The sequence below is a fragment of the Opisthocomus hoazin genome, chromosome 8 (genome assembly GCF_030867145.1).
Source record: "Opisthocomus hoazin isolate bOpiHoa1 chromosome 8, bOpiHoa1.hap1, whole genome shotgun sequence".
NCBI lineage: Eukaryota > Metazoa > Chordata > Aves > Opisthocomiformes > Opisthocomidae > Opisthocomus > Opisthocomus hoazin.
The window spans coordinates 24,565,294-24,587,358 of NC_134421.1; the positions used below are offsets into that span (position 1 = coordinate 24,565,294).

The 22,065-nt window shown below is 39.6% G+C and overlaps 1 protein-coding gene across 10 annotated transcripts in view; it reads left to right on the forward strand.

The window, feature by feature from the left end:
• ATP2B1 (ATPase plasma membrane Ca2+ transporting 1) overlaps positions 1-22,065 on the forward strand; it is a 63,847-nt gene that overhangs the window by 18,412 nt on the left and 23,370 nt on the right. For all 10 annotated transcript variants that reach the window (XM_075429324.1, XM_075429322.1, XM_075429323.1 and 7 more), the window contains exons 2-8: positions 10,401-10,811; positions 15,715-15,912; positions 16,836-17,090; positions 17,171-17,296; positions 17,662-17,805; positions 20,784-20,822; positions 21,760-21,921. In XM_075429324.1, coding sequence (XP_075285439.1) covers positions 10,607-10,811; positions 15,715-15,912; positions 16,836-17,090; positions 17,171-17,296; positions 17,662-17,805; positions 20,784-20,822; positions 21,760-21,921 — 1,129 coding nt within the window. In that variant the 5' untranslated portion in view covers positions 10,401-10,606. The remainder of the gene's footprint in view (positions 1-10,400; positions 10,812-15,714; positions 15,913-16,835; positions 17,091-17,170; positions 17,297-17,661; positions 17,806-20,783; positions 20,823-21,759; positions 21,922-22,065) is intronic.

Consider the following 22,065-nt stretch of genomic DNA (forward strand, 5'->3'; position numbering starts at 1 on the left):
CTGTTGACTGGTGGACCAGGGATAATTTTGTATCTTGTACTGATCACAAAGCGTTTAATTCAATGTTATTCTATGGACAGGTACCAATAGCTATATTTCAGTAATGTTTAAGTGTATACAAAAAAAAACCCAAAACCCAAACCAGCAACCAACCCTGCATAAATGAGAAAGTTCTTTAAAGGAGGAGCTAAAAGAACAGGACAGTGCAGGCAGCATGAGAACTTAGCCTTTAAGTGGGTATCAGGCTTGTGAAAGATCAAAGTAGTATGATCAGGAGAAGGACCAGTTTTGAAACTGCAGAGCTGCCTGAAGGATAAAGCAGTATGTAGCCTGACTAAATGGTAAAACATATCAGATAATGCGATGAGGCTCAGTTTACTGAAGATGCTTCTTATGTTGTACCAGAAAGAGAAAGCCCACTAGAATGGATTAGTGAGCTAAGGTCTCAAGATTTATCAAAAAGAGCTAAAGGGATGCTCAGTATAGTCATAACGAAGAAGTTTGCGAGAGATTCCACATCTATCTTTCTTGTAAAGCCACACAGTGGATCCACAAATTAAAGTACTGAGGATTAAAAACAAAAAAAAAACACCATCAAAAACCGAAATGCCTGAACCTCCTCTGCCCACCATCAGGAGGAACAGCAAACATGCAGTAGTTCTGAAAGAGCTACTCAAGTGTAGACTAGTTATGATATTTGAATTAAAAAAAAAAAGAGCAAACTTTGGATCCTTAAGAACGGAAGATAGCAAACATAATTGCAGTTTTTGAAAGCGGTTCTCGCAGAATGACTCTTTACAGAATCACAGAATCACAGAATAGTAGGGGTTGGAAGGGACCTCTGTGGGTCATCTAGTCCAACCCTCCTGCCGAAGCAGGGTCACCTACAGCAGGCTGCACAGGACCTTGTCCAGGCGGGTCTTGAATATCTCCAGAGAAGGAGACTCCACAACCTGCCTGTGCAGCCTGTTCCAGTGCTCCGTCACCCTCAGAGGGAAGAAGTTCTTCCTCACGTTCAGATGGAACTTCCTGTGCCTCACTTTGTGCCCATTGCCCCTTGTCCTGTCACTGGGCACCACTGAAAAGAGCTTGGCCCCATCCTCCTGACACCCACCCTTCAGATATTTGTAAGCATTTATAAGGTCCCATCGCAGCCTTCTCTTCTTCAGGCTGAACAAGCCCAGTTCCCTCAACCTCTCCTCGTAGGGGAGATGTTCCAGTCCCCTCATCATCCTCGTAGCCCTCCGCTGGACTCTCTCCAGTAGCTCTTCATCTTTCTTGAACTGAGGAGCCCAGAACTGGACACAGTACTCCAGATGGGGCCTCACTAGGGCAGTGTAGAGGGGAAGAAGAACCTCCCTCGACCTGCTGGCCACACTCTTCTTGATGCACCCCAGGATCCCATTAGCTTTCTTGGCAGCCAGGGCACACTGCTGGCTCATGGTTAACCTGTCGTCCACCAGGACGCCCAGGTCCCTCTCTGCAGAGCTGCTTTCCAGCAGGTCCACCCCAAGCCTGTACTGGTGCATGAGGTTGTTCCTCCCCAGGTGCAGGACCCTGCATTTGCCTTTGTTGAACCTCATCAGGTTCCTCTCTGCCCAGCTCTCCAGCCTATCCAGGTCTCGCTGAATGGCAGCACAGCCTTCTGGTGTATCTACCACACCTCCCAGTTTGGTGTCGTCGGCAAACTTGCTGAGGGTACATTCTAACTCTTCATCCAGGTCGTTGATGAAGAAGTTAAACAAGACTGGGCCCAGTACTGACCCCTGGGGGACACCACTTGTTACCAGCCTCCAACTAGACTCAGCGCCGCTGATGACAACCCTCTGAGTTCTGCCATTCAGCCAGTTCTCTATCCACTTCACCGACCACTCATCTTTAGCCAGTTTACCTGGTGTATTTTCTGGCAGACAGGGATTAATATGTCACGAAGGGAAAGCTAGCATAGCTTTGAAGTGATACATTTTTCAAGAAGTAAGGCTTTGAGGATAAGTATAAACTGTGTTCTTGTATTTCCAAAAGACTTGAAAAATCTGAAGATGAAGGCTCTTAAACTGGTATGTTACAGGACAAGAGGGAAGCTTCTTAAACTTTGGCTGCAAGAGAACAAAACAGATATCCACTGAACATCATACTGTGTTGTGCTCATTGAGATGGATGACCAGAGCTTGGTTTTTTGTTTGTTTCTTTTACATTCCAAACCATTGCTTGGTGAGGATGATGATTTAGAGGATCATAAATGGATGATTTACCACATAAATATTGCTATTCATATATTATGTGTTTACACTTCAATGAGCATATGCAATGTTTTGTAGTACTGTTTCTACATAGCAGTAAGCTAGTCCAAGGTAGTAAAAAAAAAAACCCTTAAAACTTACATTAGTAAGCTAATTTAACTGTCCTAATAGAAAGGAGTCAGTCATATGCAGAGTGACTTTATGGAAGTAATTTGGCTTAATGTGATTTGAAATTACTAAGAAATATTTATGTCTAGACTAATTTTAAATTTCTCTCTAGGTTTCTTGAATACAGAAGGGTTGGGTAGGAATGGACTTTTGCTCTTTGCCTGAAGGGTCTAAAGCTCTAAAGAGCTTTTGGCACCTCTTTGATATCAAGAGGCATGATTATAGTCAAAAGCATATTGCTCAACTTATTAATGGACATTAATAAGAAATAATACATTCTACAAAAAAAAGGGGGGGAGTGTTCAGATCAGGATGAGATGGTAAATATCTGGTTTTGGCTGAAGTGTTACATGCAATTTAACTTAAATATGTTTCTATGTAAATAGGCGCAACATGTTCTGAAACAGTTTCTGGTGTTAAGAACTCTTGAAGTTGAGGTGAGCTTCAGAGCACAGACGCTTCCGCTAATGCTACTTGCTGCCTAACAACACCGAAAGGGAAGAAAATAGCTGTTCAAACCGACTAAAGCAATGTCAGTGGTATGCATGCATAGTATTGTGATAATCAAAAAATGGAAGTAAAAATAGAGGCAACACCTGAAATGTGTGTTTAGCTCAAAATGTGTCGGAAGCAGGGTTAAGGATAAGCAGCAAAAGTTAAAGGCTTTATGGAAAAAGGTAAAAAGATTTCTGAAGACAAGTAGTATACCTGTAGGAATAACTTATGAGGAAGTCAGCTGCTGTTTTGCTCCGAGTCATAATTGTTGTCAGAACTGGCCAGCTGGATGCGTTCCTTACAGGCATGCACCAAGTGACTAAAATCCAGGAATCCAATTCCAGCTCTGTTGGGTGAAATTTGCTACCATCTCACTTGCCCTTTACTTGAAGCTTGGTTGCATATAATGATGTCATATGCGTAATTTAACATAAGCCTGACACAGTCTGTGGCTGGAATGCATCTTGTAATTTGAAATGCAAGCAGACTCTGTTGTAGTCTAATAAGATAATTTTAGTAAGTAGGATGTCATGCTACCATCTCTTTTTAAAAAAGTTCAGGTTTTTGTATTGTAATTTTTGCCAATACTACTTCAATAAGTATTGATAAGAGAAGTGTGATAAGTTGTTTCTGAACTTAATGCGAATATTTTTTAATGGAGGACTTTACTGCACACACACACCACACACCCCCCCCCCAATCTGCTTTTAAGGTTATAGATAGAGTTATTAATATGACAGACCTGTTAACAGAACATACTTGACAGCATAATTAACCTGAATAAACAGGATAAAAGCCTGAACTGTGCAGGATTAAGAGACTTTAAATCCTCAGTCATCTATTTAGGACCCAGTGGATCTGAAGTGAAGGAAAAGGTTGATGGGTGCTAGGCAAACTTTTCTTTTTGTGCATTTTAAACATCAGTAGGTGGAGATTTGTGGTATCCCAGGTGTGCTTCCAGCTGTCAGATGCCTTAGTCCAAATTTTGGCAGCTCTACTCATCTCAAGTTATCTGAGGAAGCTGACACACAGTAAATGCATCTTAGCTACTTGAAGACACTAGAAACAATGCTGAATGTGACAGTCATATGCGGAGGTTAAAGCTTTTTTCTCTGGGATTATTGTTTTAACTTGGAATTACCTGGTATTATAAATAGTCCTGTCAAATTTAGCCTTTTTTTGTTTTAGTTTAAGATGTCATCGCAGAGCGAAAAGTAGATGACCCTAGTGAAAGGGAGTGCTGAGAAGGAAGCTTCAGGGCCTGCAGGTGGAGAAGGGAGAAGCTGTCTGAATGCTGGTCAGAGCTGTGGAGTGTAGGAGACCCTTCAAGACACTTCTCTGTTAATAGGTATCTGAAGTGAGTAAGTCCTGCCTACAGAAAAGTGTTTTAAGCAGTTAAAAACTCAACCTTTCTGCACGTCATGAAGTGTTTGGCTTCTTGCGGACAGCTCAGCATTGTGGTACGAAATAGGAGAGTATGGGAGCCTAGTATTTTAAATACATGGGACACTCGATGCTTTCTGTAATGATAATCACATTGGTTTCATTTTCTAGGGATTGCCAGTATGTCTCAGGCTGATGCTCCTTGAAAGTGTTCATAGGTTTTTCTGAAGGTCTACTTGTTGGATCTATTTATTTATTTCTTTCATATTCAAGTTAAAATACCTTAAATTCAGACAGCTAATGATTAGTTTAAGCTTTTGATAAAATAGTTTTTCTACTCAGGCTGTTCTATACAGCACTTTCCAATCTTGTTTCTCAGTCCAGCTGTCATTTCAGTCAGAGTTGACTTGTTTCACAAGCATGGAAAGGCCATGGCTTGGGAGAGGCAGGGCAGTAGAAGGCTGCATGGTTGGTTCATGGTGCAAGACAATGTCTGACTGCTTGTTGGGCTCCTTGGAGAGACTGTGGAGCGAGCTGCTGCTTAAGAGAAGTTCATGTTTTTGATGCCATAATAACTCACCTTCAAGACTGTTACAATTTTCCCTTGCTGCTACCAAAATAGGAAGGAAATGGTGCGGGAATCCTTTGCATGAACATTGCTAACTTGTACTACTGAATTGACTTCAGAAGTCCCAATTTGTTAGCCGTCACTTCAGTAAGAAATAATTTGAGGTCTTAAAGAAACTACCACTGAATGAAGCTGCTGCTGCAAAAGTGGCAATCATGGTAGGCGCCAGCAGTCCTTTAGATTAAATATGATAAATTCCAGTGTTTACATCCACTGCAGAGTCTAGGAACAGCAGCCAGTTTTTATTTCAGTTAGACAAGTACATCTGCCTCCCAAGAGATTAAGCTTTAGAATGAAGTCAGATTTCTCTTTTAAAACCTCAGCAAAGCTCGTAACCTTGACGAATTTACTGTTTGTAACGCAGGAGTTGTAATAAGGGAAACTTGTCATTACAGTGCTGTTGGGCACATTTAAGGCTGAAGGTGATGTATTAAAAACTTCCTGCTGCAGAGCATCATGTGTCTTCCCTGATCGTGCCCTCTTCCTCTTAGCAGTTCAACCTACTGGTGATCGTCTCTTCATAAGCCAGACTCTCCAAGATGCTTGCTCTAAAACAACAGCATGCCGCTGAAATGATTTAACTCCTAGTTGTTCAGTTAGGCACATTTTAACGTATAGGATAGTGACCTGTAAATGCGTACTGTTCTGTATGAACCTTTTATTAGCAGTCGTTCGTATTTCTTATGAAGCAGCTGGTGAGTTTCTGTAGCCTGTGAAGGAGGTATGAGGGTCTGTCTCTTAAAGTAAGAAAACTGACCCTCCAGAGCAGAGCAGAAGACCTTGACTCTTTCAGTGTGATTTCCAGGTCACTTTCTCAGTTACAATTACTTTCTGTTACAATAATATTACAGACAACTTCCCCCCGCCCCCCCGCCCCGCTCCGGAAAAATGTCATGCGATAGCTTGAAGCAGAGGAACCTACCCAGTGTTGTGGGTTTCAGACTAAAGCGTGCAAAGGCATATTCTATTTTTCAGTAACTTAAATGCTGTTTTTTGAAACAGATTAAACTAGCATGACAACTGAAACATATGGGGACTGTTTTTTATCCCTGAAACCTCTTGGTATGTAGATCTGTCCGGTCTTCGTTGAACTAATTAGATTAAACAAAGGCTTTCCTGAGATAATCACTTTGCAAGCCTTTTCCTATATTGCAGCAACCAGCTTTAGTATGTTGTTGAAGGTCAAATGCTAGTACGAGCTAACGCTTAGTATCTGAATGCATAGTGCTAGAGCAGATGTATGAATTAAATTGAATGACGCATGAAATAGAGTGCCTGAAGCTTTGACTCTTGAGTTATGAATTTGCTTAAGTATATTAAGATTTGCTTTTAATTAATACTAAAATGGATTTCCCGTAGGTAGGTGAAGCAAGTATTAAGTGCAAATTCAGTAACAGGAAAGGCTCAGATAGGAGTCTAAGGTATGCTAGGTCCTGTGCATCTGGGCAATAGCAATTATGCCACTCTAAAGCTCTGCTGTTCACATCTGATTGTCAGTGCATGGCTGCTGCAAATTCACTTGAAGTTAGCCTTAATTTTAATGAATGTAGAACACAGATCATAGCTTTCGTCCAAATAGAGGGAATTACTGAATACTAAATCACTAATTACTAAATACTTTTGCCTGTGAAGGACTACTTCTGAAGTCTTTTTGAAGCATGCTTAAAGTTCAGGGCTGCCACAATAGTAGCTGCTTTTTGGGGTGGGGGATTAACATAGGTTTATGTTTAAAGTGTTGTTACAAGAACACTTAAAGAAACGTTACATCTTCTGCTAGCTTGGTCAACACAGTTATGTTTTAGTGGCACTAAACAGAGCTGTAATGTATATTATCTTTATGCTTTGGTAAATATCTTTACATGTAGACTTCTGTTTAGAGCTTGTCCTTTTTCCAGCTCAACTACAGAGGCTCGTGAGGTTGTCAAACTTCTAACACTGGTAAAATTGTCTAACCTTTGTTTCATGGGTTATGGTTTTGAATGATTGTCTTTGGTAACAAAGCACACTCACATAGCGATAAATATCAGTTTGATTTGAGAAAGGAATTGAAGATGCAGTACTCCTCATAGGCAGCCATGGTGACGTGAAATGTCAGTGAAGCTACTGGTCATAGAGCAGCAGGGTCTTTGCAGAGAGATTTGCACCAGTATCTGAATCCTGCCTATGAGAGTATGTGCTGCTGCTGTAAGATACCTCTGCAGTACAGGATTTTTAGTCACCTGAGTGTGACAGGCAGTAGCTTTAAAGTTCCTTCTAGTCTGAGTCATATGTAAACAAAGGATTATCCAAAAGTTGATGTGCCTTAGGAAAGACAGACTTCTCTTAATCATCTTGTGTGCAGCTTATTTAAGCTGGACACTAACATAACTTCAAATGAATTAAACTTTAAGGTGGAACTTCAGCAATGGTGCATGTGGTTTTGAGTTTGGTAACTATTTCCTGAATTTACTATTTGAAAAATTAGCAGATTGGAATTTTGAGGTGAGTAGTTTTTAACTGTAGTGCTTCAGAGCTCGTGCTATTCAAATAATGTATCTCAAATGGCTGCTGCAAGAATTGAGTAGAGAACTGGTCAAAACAAATAAAATATTCCACTAGTTGGAGTTAAATATTAGTAGATGATCTATGTAGCTTAAAAACCTGCTTTCTTTTATGATACTTGAATTTCACTGTTTACAGTTGCATTATGAATCGACACTTTGTTACAAAAGTGGACTGTTGGAACTCCCTGTAACAGGAAGCAATTGAATGTTGCAAGGTTTGACATCAAAACTGCATTAAGGCTATTTCTTAAAGAAATTTTGTAGCGAGATTTTTCTGTAGGAAGCTGCAAATAAACAATGTTAAAGTAAGTCTATTCTGTGCCGGTGTTCCAAGAGGCTTTTGTACTGTCCTTTGAAATGCCTGGTAGAAATGGGCTACTGGAGCAGATTCTTCATGGAGTGATTTGATGTAACAATTGCTACTGTTTAACCAAGTTTTTATGATTTGGAGCAAAAATACTCTTGCTCAGTATTCAGAATTTGAAGAGTCTTAACACTATTCCTCTCAGTTTTCCTCAGCTATTTCCTAACATGGACTTACTAAATAGTCTGCAACACTACTCAGGCTGATCTGCAGAACCACACCAGTTTTGTAGTGTTAATGTAAGCTTATCGAACTTCTCTGTGAGCCCTGAGGGTCCGTTGGTATGTTAGGACACCACCAAGGTACTTCAGAACATCCAAGAACTCCTTTCAGTATAAACTGTTAGCAATAGCTTATTACTGGACTATTACATCTTAAAAAAAAAATGGATCTAGATGCATCGAGATGATAGAACCGGAGTGCAAAGCACAGTGTGAGCTACGACTGCTCAACGTTATTGCTCTTAAGATCACTTGCACATGAACGCAGGTCTTGCCCTGACCCAGTATTCAGTCTCAAAGCTTTTCAATGCCAAGTGAGGAGTGACTAGAGCTGTAGCTTTTTCCTAACCTCGTGTCTGTACTTGGATTTGGGTGTATTTGGGCCTCCAGTGCAGGGCTCCTGCTAGAGGCTTGGACAGAGCTTTTCTTAATTAAAATTTAGTCTAGTTGATGTAATTAGTTGTGGGGCATTCTGCTTGGTCTATTTTTGCCTAATTAGCAGTTGCAGCATCTTCTCCATAGCTATACAAACTCATTTGCCTGATCTGCTTCTTGTTATGCTGTCATAGCTTGTGAAAAGATGCCAACTGAATTCCTCCTAGGCTACTAGTTGGCCAACAGCATCCAGCTTTTGAGCATTAGATAGTCAGCTGAAGAATGTGTATTAATCAAAACTGCATCCTAGCATGGAGGTTAACACAGTCATCACGGACTCTTCAACTGTTGTAATTTTTTTTTTTTTTTGCAAGTAACAGAGAAAATAATGAAGATTTAAAATTAGTTTTTAAATTAGGTACCTTGATGTTATAGGATGTTGAAGTTTTAAGTGTATGAATATTGATTGCTCTATGTTTTTTTGTCAGTCTCCAGAAAAGAGCCGTAGCCAGTGCTTTTCTCAGAATCTCCTAGTGACAGGAAGAGAAGAGTGGTTGTAGTTGTGCTAGAGATGGGACTGTCACTAGTGGTTGGGTCACTTCAGTCTTTCAGCATCAGTGGTTGTATTCAGTGCAAATGCACCACAGTGGCACGGTGCTTAAAATGGCAGATTGACTACAGCTGAAGCCGATTGTTTCCAGAGCAAAGAACTGAGACTGTCTTGGAACCAAGTCTTTAAATTTCTGGTAATCAAGTGCTTATACATGGACCTCGACATAGACACAGTGGTTCAGCTGAGCAGTCCTCTAACCTGGCAGGGCAATAGCCAGAAATCTTTTCTCGGCTATTTGACCTTCTGCCTTTGTAAAAGCAATGCAGTTTGTGGTAACTGTTTGTCTTTGTTAGGTATATGACACCTGAGGGTCTTGTTGACCTGGAAGCGTCCAAGTTATTGTTCGTGTGAGCCTGGCAGTTGTAATGTTTCATGGGGGAATATGTTGTTACTTGTGCTTACTGTGCCCTGTTACGTCGATAAAGCTGGCTTACATGATCAGACTTCTGTCTTGCGCACACAACAGACACATAGGCATGAAGTGTTTGTGCATTTGCTATTGTGTACATATATGTGTACTTGCAAGATGTGTCAGCCGATCAGGAATTAAGTATAGAGTGCCTGTGCAGGTTAAGAATCCTGTGGGTAGATGTTAATTTCTCAGCTACAGTGCTCTGATAATCAGACAGAAGAGCTGCTTTTAGTCTCCCTATCCCTTCTGTAGGAAGGCAGTATTGTGCAATTTTCCCCTGTGTTCAAAGAATTAAATGCAGATACTTTGGGAGGCTTGAGTTGTGATGAAATGGGCTGGAGGGGGCTAAAACTGTTTGGACATGAAAATGCATTAAGACCTAGGTCTGCCTGAAGATACACTCCTACTTACACTACCAAAGTACTTCATGCGAGTGCTAACTTAGCATTGAAACTGTTTTCCTTGAAGTTTGCACAAATGAATTCATGGGAACACACAAAAGCTTGCTCCTCGCGAACTCTGAGCTGAAAGCTTTGGTGAAGTCAGGACGTTTAACTTGAGCATGTTCTTACCCAATGTGACATTGGTGGTGGATGCCCCAAACTCCATTTCACTGGAAATAGATTTACCTCCAGGTGTTTTTAAAGGTTTCCTCTTAATGCTGAGCCGTATGGATACATCAAGCAAAATGCAAGACTTAAAGGCAACAGCTGTTCTAAGAGGTTAATGATTTAAGAAAGTAGAATAATGCAAGGTTATTTTTGGGATGGGAAAAATCCATTTTATGCCTTGTCATTCTTGCCAGCTGAATGCTAACTAAAAATATTATAGGAAATATGAAGAAATTGCCCTTAAGCAGAAACTTGTCCTGTAACCTCGACACGAAGAGCAGGGTTGTCTTACAGTGTATTTCAGTATAGCTGTTATGTAACTGAATGCATATTTATTCTTTCCCTAGACTGCACATGCCATTTGGCTTGGGGAACAGAACGCGCCATGGGACAACCTCAAAGATATCTCTCCAGGCGGGGTCTCTTACTTGGGTGATGTGTCTGCTCTTCTGACTGTCTTCAGACCCAAAGGATTTATTTTCTTTTTGGAAATATTTCAAGCTGAAATCTTGTTCCTTACTGGAAACTGTCTACACTAAAGACTGCACGCATCATGGGTGATATGGCAAACAACTCGGTTGCATATAGTGGCGTGAAAAATGCTGTAAAAGAAGCTAATCATGGAGATTTTGGAGTTACTCTTGCAGAGCTCCGTTCTCTTATGGAACTTCGAGCTACAGATGCACTGCATAAAATACAGGAATGCTATGGAGATGTGCATGGCATCTGTACAAAATTGAAAACTTCACCAAATGAAGGTAAGTCAATTTTAACACTGCTATTGAAGAAACTCCATTTAGGAAAAACCTTAGTCAAGTGAAGTACATGCTTTTATAAACTTTGTTATTAAAAATATTTCAGTTAGCCTAAAAACATAATGCATCTTACTCCTATAAGGTAGAGGTATTCAATGGTAATAAGTAAGCAAGGGTTCTTTCAGTTGGTCTAACTGCACGTGAGATGTTGGATTAGTGGTGAAGTTGCACTTTGGAATAAAGTTCATTGATGTAGGCATCCACATATGAAATAGCAATGCAACACAGCAATGTTTAATTTACTGTGAAAGTGTAATTGAATAGTTCATGTGACCTATAGTTCACAATTCAGATCATGCTGTCATAGAATGCAAGGTTTTAATAGTCTAATGCAGGACTTATGCTTCTGTGTTGCTACCTAGTTCTTGTATTGCCAATGCAACAATTTTTAAAACTGGTGACCTCTGTTTTCTATTTGTACTACTTTGAATTCTTAATAGCAGGATCTAGTTTTTAAATCTACAGTATTTTTGTAGATTTCATTTGATCTATACAAAATAACTATCAATACAGCTTTAGGCACTAAAAGGTACTGTCACAGTAGAAGGTTTGCAAAGTGATCACATGATCTTATTCTCTAGAAATAAGAATCTTTAAAGAAGTCTTTGCCGTGTTGGACTTGCTGGCATTCTTTGAAGTGTGGCTACCTGATGCTTTTGCTCTCTAGAGTTACTACTCCAAGATACGGAGTAGTTACACTTACAAATGTGAAGAAGAAAATAAATGTATCAAGCCTCCTTCCTTGGAGCTTTGCAGAAGTTTTCCTTAAGATCTGACCCTCTTACTACTCTCTTCCAATGTAAATGAAAGCTATAAGCTTTAATTTGTGGAAGAAAGATGCAAGTCATATCACTTAAGGTATCTAAACTGTAGTATCCTGTACAAATATATTTATGCATTTTTGTCTAATATTAGCTCAATGTGAAGTCCTGCTGTTGGTAGTGAATGAGAAGTATCAAAATCAAGATTTCAGAAAATTGCGTTGTCTCAGCATATAAGCACTCGCATAGCTTTTAACCGGTGTGTTGTCATGTTGGTGGCAGTGAAGTAGCTGCTGTCTTAATCCTGGAGAGCTGTTGCTTTCTGTTCTGCAGAAATGCTATGGAAAGGTTTGTCTCCTTGGATCAAGAACAGCCTACTAATGCCGTAAGGTATCTCTGAGTGCATCTGTGTTTAGCATGTTTTGGCTTGATCTGCTTTTGAAGCCAGACTCCTGAAATTATTCTAGTACATGAGCTGGGTTCCCCTTACCAAATGGAAAGTAGCCAGCTCTCAGGCCTGACCCACCGGTGAATGGGAGTAGACCAGTTTCAGGCTGAAGAAGAAATCTGTAACACATGAGGACTTCAAAACTTCTGTTCCCTGGCATGAATGGAGTTGTAAACTTCAGTGCCTGTGTGCAAAGCACTGCTGTGTGCAAGCAGTGTAGCACTTCTTAGATAGGAGCAGTAGTCTCTCGTTAACCTGTTGACCTGTTGCATAGTATTGAAAGGCAATTTCTTTTGCAGTGAAAAGAGCTGTAGTTTTCTACAGTCAGCAACAGAGAGTTGAATCCTGTTTTATAGTAATCTGCAAGGTTTAAAGCCCGTTATTACTGCAAGCTAGTGGACGTACAGTTGTAGGTGGCAATGACACACTAAGCACCGAATACCTGGGATACTGTGGGATTCCCTTTATGTCCCCTAATGTAACAAGCAGGTTAACACATGGGAATGATGAGTGTCAGCGCACTAAAACTAGAAAGGATTAGATGCCCTTTCCCACAGATTGATTCTGCTTTATTGAGGACTGTGTGGTCAAGGCCTTTCCCTTTAAAAAGGATTTGACATTTAGATGTACTGTCCTGCAATCAGTTAAATACAATCACTAACTTAATAAATGGGAACCATCATCTTTTTTTTTTTTTTGAAGTGTGAGAGCAGCTCATAAACACAGCAAGGCCTCTGCAGTCGAATATGAGAATTAGCTTGGAAAAGGTTAAGTAAGATGAGTTAGAGCAGCGTCCTCTACAAAGGTGTTGTTTTGGCTATAAATCACTACTTGAACCTTTAGAGAACCAGCCTCTGTGTCAGATAAGCTGCTATAAATTTCTCAGAGGTAGTACTGGAGAGCTCTTGTGAAAGAAGAGCTAGGTCTCTTCTGTCAAATTCAAGTTGCAAGTATAGAAATGGAGACATTTCTAATGGAGAAAATCTAGGCAAGATCTATGCAAAAAACTGCTATGTGTTACACTAGTTCTAACTCTCTAAAATCTCATGTGTACACCTGTAAGGCCCTATGACACTTCTTCCTATTCAGAAGCTTTCTTTTTGATGTGAAATGCTGACATCCATAATTCCTAGTGGCTTCACAGCAAAAGTACAGGTAGTTCTGAAATGCTACGCAGTGGATGAGATCAGCTAGTATCATTTGTTGCTTTTAAGTTGTTAACAGTGTAAGGCCATGTCTGTTTTCAGGCAAAATGTGGATCAGACCTACCTGATTATAAATGAGAAATGGGAACCGTCCATTACCAGTCTTACTAAAAACAGACACTGAGCAGACTTTACTGCTCAGTATTTGATGTTTATTGTGTCCTTTACATGTGTACAAACATATACAAATGTAAATAAATGACTGTTTGACATCTGTAGTAGCAAAAGTCCTTCCACTGTTCTGGAGAGGTGGACCACCATCGATATTTCTACAGGTCTACATAATTTTGATTGTCTAGGAGCTTCTAGTTTTCTAATTAAATTTGTATATGAACCTTTAACTAGTTCCTTGCTAGTATTTTTCAAACTTCACCGCAAATAACATCAATTACCCTAGTTAAAATATATAATAAACAATACAATGGCAGTAGTTTTGACCTCAGACCTGTAGATCGCGAACTGTGAAATAGCCAGCCGTGTGGTAAATGTAGCAAGCTCAGTAATGGTGCATGATGCATTATGGCAAATATTAAAAATGTAAATGCTTTTTGTCTTTGCTAGGCTTATGTACTAATCTTCACTAAGTGAGTCTGATAGTAGCTTGACTTTATATAGCCTTGGTGGAAAAAGTTTTTCATTCTTCAAAGACCTTTGGTGTATACTTCTGATGTTCTGCATCCTGTGAAAGGAGAAGGAAAGTGGTGTTGCTGACATTATGTAAAGAATCTTCCAAACTCTGCCATGCTGAAAGGAAGAGAGAAATGGTGTCTGTTGCAAAATAGAAATATGGCCAAGCTATCTGGAGTTTCTCTAGTTCATCTCCTATAGCTTGATTTTAAAAATGATCTTGCAGTGCTTTTTCAGTAGAGGGTGAAAGCAAGCACCTCAAAGCTTGAACTTCAAGAGCTGCAGTGTTATGGCTAACCGGTAAAATTGCTCCTTTGTGTTAAACCTCCAAAGCCACAAATTCAAGGTGAATCTAAGAGTGTTAGGATAAATCTAATTTATTATATACACTAAGAGTATGTTTAATTCATTTCACTCTTGAAAAGATCTGCACATAATTTTTTGCTTTTCAGTGAAGTGATTCCATAGCAGTTGTTAGCATTTAAAATTGAGCTTTGCGGCTCAGTTGTCTTTGCAATGTGTCTTGAAGTATCATGTGATGATTCTAGGAAATGTCTGTTAGAGGTGTTAAATACCCTGCTTATTATGAAAGCCAGTTGCAGAAGTCGCTATTCTTGGAGATTACCTAGCGTGTTTGCAGTGCCTTGATATCACCAAGCAATTGGGTTAACTACTAAAAAAATCTGCTACTAGGAAAATTGTTGTCTTTAAGCAGGTGCTGATCATAACTTTGGGGACAATGTGGTTGAAATATCCAGACCTTTGCTCTGAACACAGTTGGACACTTGGCCGTTTTGCCTTGAGAAATGAACTAGCAGCTTAAATTCTGAATGGTGGGTTAGGCAGCTGGAAATTGTTGAAGGAGTAAACAGGAGGTGTACTTATGCAAGGCCTTGAGAGCATGACACTGCACTGAATATACTTGGTATACCTTGATTTTTAAGGACTGGGCTAACTCTTGGGAGCATGCAGTGTCTTCTAGTGAAGGGCCCTCTTTCTTGCCTGCTGATGTCCCTTAAGGATGGTACAAGAGTTGAGACAGAGAAGAGGACTCTGAAAGAAATATGCTGTATAAGAAAGAAGATAGGTACACAGCTGAGGTGACGGACCCTGCACAGTGCTAAATATGGGCTTTCTCTGTGTGAGAGGAGATAGAAAGTGAAACTTCAGAAGAGTAAACAACTTGCTGTCCAGGCAGAAGCAGCATCATTAAGTGGCTGCCTCTCTCTACATGATGGCTGGAGAGCTTCACCAGCTTTTCACAGTATTTGATAATTAAATAATATGCAAATATAATAATTATAGTATCTTCTATTATGAATTATATTAAATATTTCATTATAAATGTTACATTAATTGTAGGAACCTAGGATGTTATCTCTGAATACAGAATCCCTGCAGTGGGAACCAGAGCTGGCTTCACAGGCTGTGGTCTTGCTAAAGCTGCATGGTGCTACTCAGTCTCGATAGTAGTAACTCTACTAATGAAATTGTCTTGCAAACTTGTTTACTTTGTACAAAGGTATGTCTGTTACTATTACTCTGTTGCTATGTCATATTAAGTGCAAGTAGGTAGACCATCAGTTTACACTGGCAAAGTGTGAATGATAAAATATAGCTGGTTTTCTGTAGTGACTGTGATTTAAGGATAATACTTATGCGATTATATTTGAGATATGGCTTTTTCAGTATTGTTACTGAAATTTGGAGTGGGACTTGACTCCGTGAATGGGAAACCTCAATCACTTCTATTGTGAGGGTGAAATGCAAATAAGTGTCACTAACTTTGTCTTATTATTAATTAGGTTTAAGCGGAAATCCAGCAGATATAGAAAGGAGAGAAGCAGTTTTTGGGAAGAACTTTATACCTCCTAAAAAGCCAAAAACATTTCTTCAGTTAGTATGGGAAGCACTACAGGACGTTACACTAATTATATTAGAAATTGCAGCTGTAGTATCCTTGGGCCTTTCTTTTTACCAGCCTCCAGGAGGAAATGAATCACGTGAGTAAACGTTTTTAAGAAGTAGGTATTTACCTGTATTATACTACTGACTTTCCTGGTCCAAAATGCCTATACTGTAAATCTGATGGGAGACAGTAAGTCAGTGGAAAAGCAGCTTATTGTTCCTTATTGAGAGAACACTACTAGAACTCTAGCTTGCCTTGAAAGGGCAACATGAGATTTCCCTGGTCATGAGCTGGTATGATTCTGACCAAAATAATGCCAAAGGTGAAGTGCAGGCAGCAGGAAAAAAGACCTGTCTTAGATCCAGTCATGCTTCTGTGCAGTCGGTTTTGTGTTTTGGGGGTTTTTTTTGTTTGGTTTTTTTTCTTTTCTTTTCTTTTTTTTTTTTAGCTTTGCCTCAAAGATTTAAGCAGTTTATGGCTTGTGGTCATGTGCTTTCTTTGGGGAGTGACCAAGTCTTAAATTTTCCTTGATTTGCAATATGACACTGGTAACTTTCCTATTTAAGAATTGAAGCTATATTTATACTTGTAAGTGGAAGATGAAGGGATCTGGCCTTCATTGAACTGAATTTTTGTAATGATATCTGGCTTGTTAAGATAAGGGTAAAGTGGAAATTGTTGAGAAAGCAGAAGGTGGTTAACTAATTGTCTAGTCTGGCATTCTTACACCATCATTTAACAAGGTAATAAGGACAGGTAACTTTCTATATCAACTTCTCTGATGTTCAGATAAGGGATGTAAATTCTAGGTGGTTTAACTTCCTTGAGCTGCTCTAACTAGGTTCTTTAGCTTTTTTCTGTGTTACCCTTACTGAAAAGAAATCTAAAATTGCAAAGAAGGCTAGCACGGAAAATATTTAGCAGCTATTAGTTTTTTCTTCTATTTGGCAGAACTTTTTTGTTGTTGATATAACTATCTGCATGAACCTTCTTAAATCTAAAACCTGTTTTCTACAGTATGTGGATCAGTAAATGTTGGTGAAGAAGAGGAGGAATCTGAAGCAGGTTGGATTGAAGGAGCAGCAATCCTCCTATCTGTAGTTTGTGTGGTATTAGTAACAGCTTTCAATGACTGGAGTAAAGAGAAACAGTTTCGGGGATTGCAGAGCCGTATTGAACAAGAACAGAAATTCACAGTCATCAGAGGTGGCCAAGTCATCCAAATACCAGTAGCTGACATAATTGTTGGAGATATTGCACAAGTGAAATATGGTAAACATATTTTTAAAGTTGAACTTTCTTTTCTTTTTAAAAAAGGAAATGCAGTCAACATACCCAGTGATCTCTCGTAGGTGATCTTTTACCGGCCGATGGTGTACTCATTCAAGGAAATGACCTCAAAATTGATGAAAGCTCACTGACTGGAGAATCTGATCATGTTAAGAAATCTCTGGACAGAGATCCTATGCTGCTGTCAGGTGTGTAACGTTTGACAGTTCTTAAAGAAAGTTGTTTCTGAGGGTAAACTGGTTATTTAAAATTTTGAGGTTAAAATCTGGCGAACTGGACCATATCTAGGCTGACTCCTAAAAAGTATCCAAAACCAGTGCAACTAGTACAAAACTTTGCCAACGTGAGCAAACTTAAAACTGACAAACACTTTGTGTAGTTGTTTATGGTTTTATTTTCCAGATAGTCTTGGCAATTAAAGCTCTAGAGGAACACAGTGGTATACATATACATCTTGCGGTTTGGTCAACGTGAAGTTTTGAGAGCTCATTTCCTTTGTGCTCTGCCATATAACTACTCAAGTCTCAGTGGAAAACCAGATTCAATCTTTCAGGTACACACGTGATGGAAGGCTCTGGAAGAATGGTAGTTACTGCTGTAGGTGTGAACTCTCAGACTGGAATCATCTTTACCTTACTTGGGGCTGGAGGAGATGAAGAGGAGAAGGAGAAGGAAAAAGAGAAGAAGGACAAGAAAAGTAGGCATAATAATCTTAAATCCCTGGGGAGGGAGGAGTGAACTCCTGGATGTTACTGATAAAAACCTTTTCTAGTCATCTGGAGCCAGAAGTCTTTTTTTAAACCTCATACTTTCAGTAGGTTTCACAGGAATAAAACCTCCGGTCCAGTGACCTGGGACTACACCACTACTAATAACTCGTCACGTGGATTTTTAAATAAACTGCAGATCTTACTGATCAATTAGAGGTTGGAAAGTTTACAACTCCTAACCAGCCATACCATGTATAAATTGTTAAACTGCCATCTTGTGTAACTTTCAACACTCATGTTTAACACCAAATATTTGTTTATGGGAAACAGGTTATTACCAATAACTCAACCTAATAAGTAGCGAGTTCTGCTTTTGACAGATAGAAAAAGTCCTGTAGGGAGTTCTTCTATAACACTTCAAGGGAAAAAGCTTGTATCATTTGATACTGCTTAGTTTGTGGTGTCTTAAACATATATAAGACTGATTTTGATCAAGGTGAGCAGACAGCTGCTTCTGCCACTGCTTTTCTTCCAGAGCTGAAACTTTGAATGCTCAGAGATATACACCAGGCAAATCCCTAGCAGCGCTTTTCTATAAACTTTATTTTTGGACAGATGAGGGGCTTGTAACCCAGAGCATTTTGGAGCCTTTCTGTGAACTGTGAAATGGGCTATCTTCCTTATTTTGAAGGACCTGCTCAGTAGCTGGAACTAAGGTCAGTTAGCTAAGCCATAGCCTTTATCCTGAGAATCGAAGCTTAGAAATGTTAGCCAGTGATATTTTGATACTAGCTCTCACAAGGCATGTTCAGGACTCAGCTTTACCACAGCAAAACTTTTTGTAGCAAACGTTGTGAGGTCTACTGGAATGGGACTGAGTCTGAGGATTCTTGGCAGAAGATGATACTTTATAATCAGATGAATATGAAACAGTAAGGGAAAGCTATAAGTGGAAAGCCATACAGAAATCTGCTTAGGAATTTTAGTTAGTGCCTTCAAACTAAACAGGCAATTGTTGAAACGTGTGATCTGTGCAGGAAATAGGATTGAACTGTGCTTTTTGTCTTCTTGTCCCACTCCACAAACATTTTACAGTTCTGACCCTTCTTGAAGCTTAAAGTAATAAGTTTCTTCAGAAGTATGTTACAAGAATTTTTACAAGAGGAATTTAAAGTTCAAAATTAGTTTCAAGCTCAAGCGTGGTAGTAAAGCGTAAAAGTTGACCTGCAGCACTTCCAGGGATTAGTGTGAAACCATCCTTTTCTCTTTCCCTTACAGAAGAAGGAGAAGGAAGCAATCAACAGTCCCAGCTGCTACAGGAAATATGGAGAAGATGATAGCTTTTGTTAATATTCTGCCAGTGTATATTATTCTAGAAGCAGAAGTATTTTTGACAAGTAGTGTTTTGGTGTATCCTAGGGCCTGAACACTTGTGGGTTTTTTTTGTCTCCACAGCTAGACAACTTCCTGTTTCCTTGAAGTTAGGTGCTTGATAAGATTCTCCTTGGTAAAACTCAAGTTAGACTAAATTAGCTTCTCTGTGAATGTTAAGGAGATTAAAGTGGCTATTTTTAGTTGGCTGTGTGTGGCTTGGTTCAGAGTGAAGGCAAATATATGTATAAGGAGTTAGAAGTAACTGAAGTGTAGAACTTTGCTCTTCACAGAATCACACAATGTTAGGGGTTGGAAGGGACAAGAGCGAAAGGGGAACCAGGAAAGAAAAAATACTAAATTAGGATACAGTAGTGAATTCTTAAGAAGTCTGAAGTGGCTTTTTCTGGGGAGAGTGAACAAGCTTTTTTTTTTTTCTCAGGTGTTCTGAGGATGCTCGGAGGGAAATCTTATGCATAGAAGTTAGAGTATGTCTACAGTAATAATGTAGTGGAGGTATTAAATGTCATGCCAGACAGGCTGCATGATAATTTGATTTTATTCTAACTAAGTACTCTCATACATTTCAGTCTACATAACCTAAGGCTGAAGATTTTATGAATTACCAGTGGTACTGAAAAATTCTGGGGTTTATTCTGAATTCCTCGATTTTGTGCTTTCATTTCAGGTTATTGCAAGTAGTAACTATAACCCTGCTTTCTCTACTTAGGAGAAAAATTTGTCACTTGCCAAGGTAGTATCTAAACCTTTTTACCTGAAAGCCCAAACTAAAGAAGTAGTGTTCCCCCTGCCCCAATGAGCTACACATGATGTGTCAGTCTTCTAGTTACCTTTAATGTTTCACTCATTAATGTCTCTTATTATTTCACTGTCCTTTATGATCTCTTGAACTCCATTTCTGAACAGAGGTAGGAGAGATATTTTATTATGAACTTGAACTATTCTCTATATTGGTATGTTGCCAATGGATTATGTTCATGCTTGCGTAAATAGGGTTAGCATAGATCCAGTAATCCAGCGCTGTACCTCCATTAAGCTTTCGTGTGGATTTATAAATATTTTATACTACAGTAGCTTCTGCAGTGTTGTACACAAGCACTGATTTTGGAAGTGAGATCCTACAGTTCATTTACAGTAGTAGTCACATACAGATGCCAAGTGTTGGAAGAACAGAGAGCAAGACTTGAGGCCACAAGAATCACTTCAGTGTTACAAATTTCTTTCCTAGAAAAATGTTTAGGCAGGCCTTTTATAAGCTTTCCTCACAAGCAATAAATGCCTGTATCGGTAATTTTTGCAAACTTCACTGGTAGCATAGCACTGGAGCAGTCTTATATGGGAAAAATAAAGTCCAAAAAACTGCTATGAGCTGTTTCTGCGAGTTGACTTATACTTTTAAAAGCCTCAGTTATATCAGCCCTCTGTCTCTGGTTTGTTCTACTTTTTTTTTTGTTTTTTTTTAAATGCAGTTGCTTGTTTCAGTGTATGGTAATGTATGCATTAAATATAAACATAGGCGTTGAAATGAACTCTGCACAGCCAATCTAAAACACATCTTTTTCGTCTCTGATAGGTAAAAAGCAAGATGGAGCTGTTGAAAACCGTAACAAAGGTAAATGCAGGTTCTCTGTTCCTTTCTTGCAAGTCGTGTGTGTAATGAATACGTACTTTCCTGTGAAAATGCATATTGAATACTTAGTTCCAAGTGCTTATGGTGAAGATAGCATAAGTGAATCTGCCCAAAACAAATGCTTAAATGAACTTGATAGTCTCACATAGCTAGATACTACAAAAGTAATCTTTACCAATGATTTTCAAGCTATCTTGTTGAGGTGAGTTAACCTTGGCTGGCTGACAGATGTCCACCCAGCTGTTCTCTCACTCCCTCTCCTCAGCAGGTTGGGGCAGAAAACAGGATGAAAAGTTTGTGGATTAGGATAAGGATGGGAAGGTTACTTACTGATGATTCTCATGGGCAAAACAGACTCAATTTGAGGAAGGTTAATTTATTGCCAATTAAAAATAGAGTAGGATGTTGAGAAACAAAAATAATCAACACAACTTTTCTCTCACTTCCTCTTCCTTCCAAGCTCAGCTACATTCCCAACTCCTACCTCCTCTGTCTGAGGAGCACAGGGGGATGGGGAATAGCGTTTTTTTGCTCAGTGTGTAACACTTGTCTCCACTGCTCCTTCGTTCTCACACTCTTCCCCTGCTCCACTGTGGTGTCCCTCCTATGGGATATAGTCCTTCATGAACTTCTCCAATGTGGGTCCTTCCCACAAGGTACAGTCCTTCAGGAACAGACTGTACAAGCGTGGGTCTCCCATGGTCCACAGCCCCTGCCAGGACCCTGCTCTGGCATGGGCCCTTCACAGGCACCTACACCCCATACATATGTTTAAACATTCGTGTGTAGTATGGCATCTCCAGATACAAGGTACTACGCAGTACTGGTGTCAGTGGAGCCTGATGTTATTAAGCTTTTTAAGTATCATTGATTTGGGGGACTCCCCAGTGGCTAAATTTTATTTGATCTTAACTTCTAGCTAAAGCTCAGGATGGTGCAGCCATGGAAATGCAACCGCTGAAGAGTGAGGATGGTGGAGATGGAGATGAGAAAGATAAGAAGAGATCAAATTTGCCAAAGAAAGAAAAGTCGGTTCTTCAAGGCAAACTTACAAAGCTTGCAGTTCAGATTGGCAAAGCAGGTATGATGTATCAGTACCCTCCTTATGCTTGTGTCACACACTTGAATAAAGTTGGAACATGCATAGTTTGTGAGGGGATAAAGTAAGTAGCTAGCCTTCACCAGTTCGATTATTTGAAGTGCAAAATTCCAATACATGCAAGTA